This window comes from Siniperca chuatsi, linkage group LG7, assembly GCF_020085105.1.
Source record: "Siniperca chuatsi isolate FFG_IHB_CAS linkage group LG7, ASM2008510v1, whole genome shotgun sequence".
Taxonomy (NCBI): Eukaryota; Metazoa; Chordata; class Actinopteri; order Centrarchiformes; family Sinipercidae; genus Siniperca; species Siniperca chuatsi.
In genome coordinates, this window is record NC_058048.1 from 16,622,530 (window position 1) to 16,628,529 (window position 6,000).

Below are 6,000 nucleotides of genomic sequence, written 5' to 3' on the forward strand. Positions count from 1 at the left end.
GAAATCATTACAGGACTATGAAAGACATTCCTTTGAAACTAAAAAGGTGTTTGTAACAGCTGTTTGACTGTTTAAGTGTTTCAGAGCTGAACATGATGAAAGAATAAACCATGGTTGAAGATAACCATCAGCCATGTGAAATCACAACAAGCTAGCGGAACAAACACTTCATATTATGACTCCATTCCAGAAACTGAATTATGTGATCACATCATACAGTAGATCAGACACAGTTACAGGTCCAATGTCAAAAAGACCATAAAGGGCTACATCCACTATTTACTGTTTATATAATTTCCACTATTTAATTTGCCTTGAATTTCTCATGCCTCTATCCATCAGATCTGAAATGTCAGACCAAATAACAACGTGCCGAAATATGCCTGAGTTGTCTAGACTGATGAAATATTAAGTATAGAATATAAATCAAGTTTTTGTTTTAAAAAACTGAAATTGTGCTTTGGAATGAACTCCCTGAAATATAGTAGCTCAGCATCTGAATTGTGAGAAAGAACATGACTGAGTGAAAAATCAGCAAACAGATTTATGAACAAGATTTTGACATTTCCACTTTACTTTTATCTTGGCGAGGACAAACGCAGTTTACATAGTTGAATAGGGAAAGCATAAATTCTATGATTTATGTGTATGTGGGAACAGGACGTTCTCTAGTAGTTGTGTTGCTAAAACCCAACAAAACATTTACAGAAATGCTGTTTTAGACCAACTTATTGATGCCAAAGGCCTAAAAGGTGCCACGTTTACCTCCAACCCTCTCAAAAAAAGTGCACTGAAACTAATACAACACAGCATACATTGTTTTCATGCCAGAGGATTTTGATTATATTGACGTAATGTGTTTAATCAGAATTTCATTTTATTACCATCAGTTCATCATCAGTTATGGATTATTATTAAAACAATATTTTTTATACTAATGTTGTGCTCATGTTGTCATGTTGTTTGTAAACCTAGAAGAGATTGGACATCAGTAGGCAGTGGCGGGTCAAGATGAAAACATTCCTGACAGGAGCCATTTCAGATTGCTGGCCCAGTGAGATTGCTCCTAGCAGCTAACAGCCTGGTGAGGACTGCTTGCAGAGTGGCTGGAATGAATCATCTGAGTTAATGTGCTTCTTTGTTGAAGACTTGGCACTGGTTGACTGCAGACCAAACAACTCTCTGGGAGATGCTAGGACTGACATTTATCCACAACCGAAGAGTAAGAGTGTAGCAAATTATTAACTGATATGTGTTTCTAGCAATGGTGAGGACTCACTACTATGTGAATACCCTCACGCTAACTGTGCACATGCTGTATCTACATATGTAAGCGTGATGCCTTTGTGAGAAATCTGTAGGTGTTTCAGTTAAACACATGTTAGATCACAAATCAGCAAGTCATTATGAAGGAATTGGATTGCATTAAACAATCAGATTTACAAAGGTAAGACTACCGATTGTAAAAAATGATGTGTATAGTACTAAGGAGTTGTACCCTAGGCATTTGCAGTGCAGCCCTTTTGAATTACGTGTCTCTTAAAACAACTCATCCATCCCAAAACTCTGGTCTGGTCCCTACAACACTCTAAACAGTAGTTACAGTAAAAATGGTGATAGGAAAACCTGTTGGCCAAAATGTAATCACTTCTGGCTAGGAGCTTTAATGCAGAGAGTGACTTCCCAGCCAGGCAACATGCTTTGATGTAAAACCGCAAACCGTGGATGGAATTGTCCAATCTCCTAACACTTTCCCCATACGTGTGCCAGAGTAAGACACAAATACATGGAATAACAGTTCTTTCACAATAGCAAACCCTGGTCAGTAAGTGCTTGTAACCAAAAGGCTCCTTCCCAAATGAATACCGAATGAGGTCACCTCACTGCAAATTACACCAAACCACTCAACATCAACAAATTAAAATGCCTTTGTGGGTCTGGCATTAAAGAAGCTGAAGAAATTGAACAAAAACCTCACTGAAGAAACTGCGTCTTGCTCAGACGGCACTTCAAATGGTCTATTTCATTAACTGCAGTGTAGAGTTGTTGAGCACTGGGACGCCTATGTGTCACATTAAACCAGTATACTGTGGTTGAAACTCAACCTTGCTAGAAGAAGGATTAGAGCCATTGAGGTGTCCATAACACACATTACCAATAAAGACTGAAGCACCACTTGCTTGGGGAATCAAGACAATCAGTTTGGGTATCTACCAGCAATGCTGGGCTAGTGCTGCAGTTCATCACTAGTGTTTTGTGACAGCCAAGGCATGCCATCCAATCTGCACTGATTTCATTTAACTGTCACTGATTAATGTATTAAACTCCTCTAAAGTCTCAGGGCTGAACCTGGCCAATGCCAAATGAGGCAAACTGGCTTCCAGCGGTATTAAAGAAAACATCACACAACCTCTTTAATTCTTTGGAGACCGTGAAGGAACAGAGCAGCTATTTTTCCGTCTTCATCTCCCACTGGCCTCTTCCCGTCAGAATTGTGCTATTAACTGTCATAAAAGCCAAACTAATGACTTTGGCAAACGTCCACCAGTTGGTTGTTGAGGTTATCTGGAGGAATACAACATATGTCAAGGTAAGAAACAGAGATATGAGATATTTGATACACTCTGGGTATTTACAATGTAAAAGTAAATAATAAAAAGCAATGTTGGTATCATGTCACAACAAATTTGCCAGAACCCTATGAACTGTTCACTCTTCCTTTTATTAGGGCAGTGAAAAATAAGCTTGATTAAATTCCTAAGTTGAGGAATCTATTCAAAGAATTTAATCAACCGTCTAGGCCAATTTGCTATCAAATGTAGCAATAAACAATAGAGACCACTGAGCCCAAGCTGCATCAACGCAAATTTATTTTGATAGGAATAACATCCAACTCACTGTATCCATGTGACAGATGTGGTTTGTTTGTAGACTTTAAAGTAAGTCTGCCTCCTCCATCGCACGAGGGAGAACCAACAAACATATTACAGTACCTGCACAAGGTCATAGGGTAACATGACAGGGAGCATATTTATTAACAAACTCCTTCCCAGATGTTTCCTCTAGGACCATAACTCATTTACACTTGTCTATGGAAAACATTCAGACAGGCCTTGCACTCCATCATAATTCAAGGGGTGAATTTTGCAAGCACAAGAGGTGTTTTCTGTGCAGAGGTATTAAATGAGTGGACTCGGTGTTAATGAGGTTTATGTTACTCACAGATAATTGACCCTTGGACCATGCTGAGTTGTGTTTTTAAAGTTAGAGTGCACAGACATAGATGGAACTAGTTTGAGCACCACAGACAAGTTTGATATGGATGGATTCAATGCTCACTTGAGATCAAAGTTGCTAAGCCAATATTGATATTTGTTGGCTCCTATACCTGCTATATAATTTGCCTGAGTGCACCTCAAAATCTCAGCTGAAATGTGGCTGGCGCAAAAAACTAAGGATAAATGTGCTATAAGACAGAGAGAAGAAGGGCATATACATTTTTAGATGATCCAATCTATGACCTGATAAAAACAGACTTGGTATTTTGTTAACATGATCAAATAAGAGGAGGTGACCAATTAGGAAAAATGAGACTTTATATGGACAAAATATTTCTTTTAGGAATCTAACAATCCAAACATAATGCATCTGAAAGGACACATGGACACTGGAAGATAAGGAACATAAACAGCTGTGACTTTTAAGCAAATAAATACAACAAAAAATTGACTTGACTCCAGCATACCCAGCCCCAGATGCTAAACATGTTTTCCAGTTGGGGGCTGAGAATCTCAGCCAAAATACAGACCAAGAACCAAATCAAAGCAATGCAGAAAGGGGAGAAAAAGCAAATTCACAGGTTAAATGAGTGGAAGGAAAGGCATGCTCACAACCTCTCTCTGTCTGAAACACATACGCCGTAACTTCAAACTACACTTGAAGCTAACCCTTCAAATCTGCATTTTGCTGCTTCGAAGAACAGTCCTCTAACTTCAAGAGAAGACTGGGTCTAAGCTGTAAAAGGTGACACTCACATACACTCAGTCAACCATGGAGTTCATCAGGGGTGAATTTAAACTATGTGGTTTTGAGAAGTGGAAAGAGGGACCAGCTGTCATAAGACAGGGTCTGCAGCCATGTAAACATACACTATGTGTGCATAGGTGTGTGTGTGGGATGCAATTTAACTGTCTGAAATACATTAAAAATACATATCCATGAAAAACTAGTATAGAGGACCACAAAAATGATTGGTTGCTTAGTTAAGAATTTAAATTTAGATTGCACACACACATTGATGACTGGGCAGCATTTTTATAAAGTTATGATGCAGGGTTATGTCTTACTGTTAAACCCACTAACAATTTAAAGTCATGGGACACAAATTTCGGATCAAGCTCTGGATAGTACTGAATCTCACCTCTAACTTAGCAGCAACTGACATGTAAGTATGATGCAAAAAACTTCCTTTCTAATTATCATTCTTCAACAGTGGTGTGATGGAACACCACAGGGATTTAGTAAGTGTGCACAGGATCAGCCAGAATAAACAATCTGTAATTTTCATGACTGGAGCATAGGGGCTTTTAATATTATCAATTTATTTAAGTCACCAACCCAAAAAAGCATTGCAATGCAATTGCAGAACTGTCTTTTTTACGTTTTAACTGGAATTAAGCTGAAAGAAACAATAAAACAAGTTAGCAATAAACACTTTACTTTTATTGCATATAAAGTTACCCTGCAACAGATAAATAATGTATGTATATTATGTAAAAGGTTTCAATTAAAATAAGTGAAAGTACTCATGTCTCTGAGGGACAAAGAGGCACAGACAAAAGCAAAATGCACCTGTTCTAAGTCTGTCTTATTGATGCAGCAAAGATCATGGCTCAGTTCACCTGTAGCACACACTTACCTCCTTGAAGAGAGGGCTGAATCAGTGCAAAGAGGAAGAGTCCACAGAAGAGCAACAGAATGTTTCTGTTAGCCATCTCGCTCCAAAATGCACCACCCCTCTCCCGATCAGCTGGTTTTATTCTCTTCTAACTAATTACCACAAGCCCGAAGTCTTTAAGAGTGGGGGAAAAGGTGAAAAAAGGGAAAAGATATGGGACTCGGCGTAATTAAGAGAGGGCAAAGACTCTGGTTCAATGGATCACTTTGCTTTTTTCCTCCTCTATGTCTGGTGTTGCTGTTTTTATTCTGGTCACTCCTGCCAACATTACAGACGCTGCTGCCAGCAAGGAAAGAGAGAGAGAGGGAAAGAGACACACACACAGAGGGAGAGAGAAAGAGAGACAACCCCCCCCCCAATCCAGAAGGAATTGAACTGTCTGCCAAGCATTTGGATGGATACTGAGCATACTTATCTATAAGAGTCAAAAGAGAGACAGAGGAAGAGCAAACCACATACCCAGATAATTACCTATAAGTTCTCTATGGCTCTAATTTTCAGCTGGTTGGTTTTCAATACAAGCAGTAACATTAGTTCTTGCTGTTTCTCTTAAGCAAGTCAACTTTAAGGCAGAGGGAAAAGAACACAGCAACTATCAGCATGTGTCCACAAAATATCAGAACAAGACATTACAAAGCCACCGGCTGCATGAATAAGCCTCAAATAGCAGTGCACCGTGCTTGGCAGACCATGTGTGGAAGCCAGTCACAGTGGTTCTAGTAAAGAAATGAGAAAACTGTCGACATCACACAGACATGAGAGCAAAGAACCCGAGTAACATCAGCCTGCTAGTCTGTGTCTCAGCCAGTTCATCAGGATAATTGTCATTGTCAGTCTTGTAACAGAGATCAGAAGTAGAACAAGGACCAACCCCAGTCCATTCTCAACTTTAGAGGGCTTCAGTGACTACTCAAGCTGTACTTTTGTGAACAGGAGCTGATAGACTTGAGCCCTGTCAATAATCGTACTATACAGATTCTTCACAACCAGTCCTACCTATGCTTGTGCTTTAAACAGTAACTTCAGAGAAGAGATCACCAAAT

The 6,000-nt window shown here is 39.3% G+C and overlaps 1 protein-coding gene across 13 annotated transcripts in view; it reads right to left on the reverse strand.

Annotated features, from left to right (window-relative positions):
- The window catches only part of elna (elastin a), a 52,197-nt gene extending 46,963 nt beyond the window's left edge, over positions 1-5,234 (reverse strand). For 6 of the 13 annotated variants that reach the window (XM_044202221.1, XM_044202213.1, XM_044202224.1 and 3 more), the window contains exon 1: positions 4,919-5,233. In XM_044202221.1, coding sequence (XP_044058156.1) covers positions 4,919-4,994 — 76 coding nt within the window. In that variant the 5' untranslated portion in view covers positions 4,995-5,233. Of the gene's footprint in view, positions 1-4,918 lie in introns of all 13 variants that reach the window. The other 7 variants (XM_044202220.1, XM_044202214.1, XM_044202219.1 and 4 more) reach the window with 3 other exon arrangements.
- Positions 5,235-6,000: the final 766 nt, after the last annotated feature.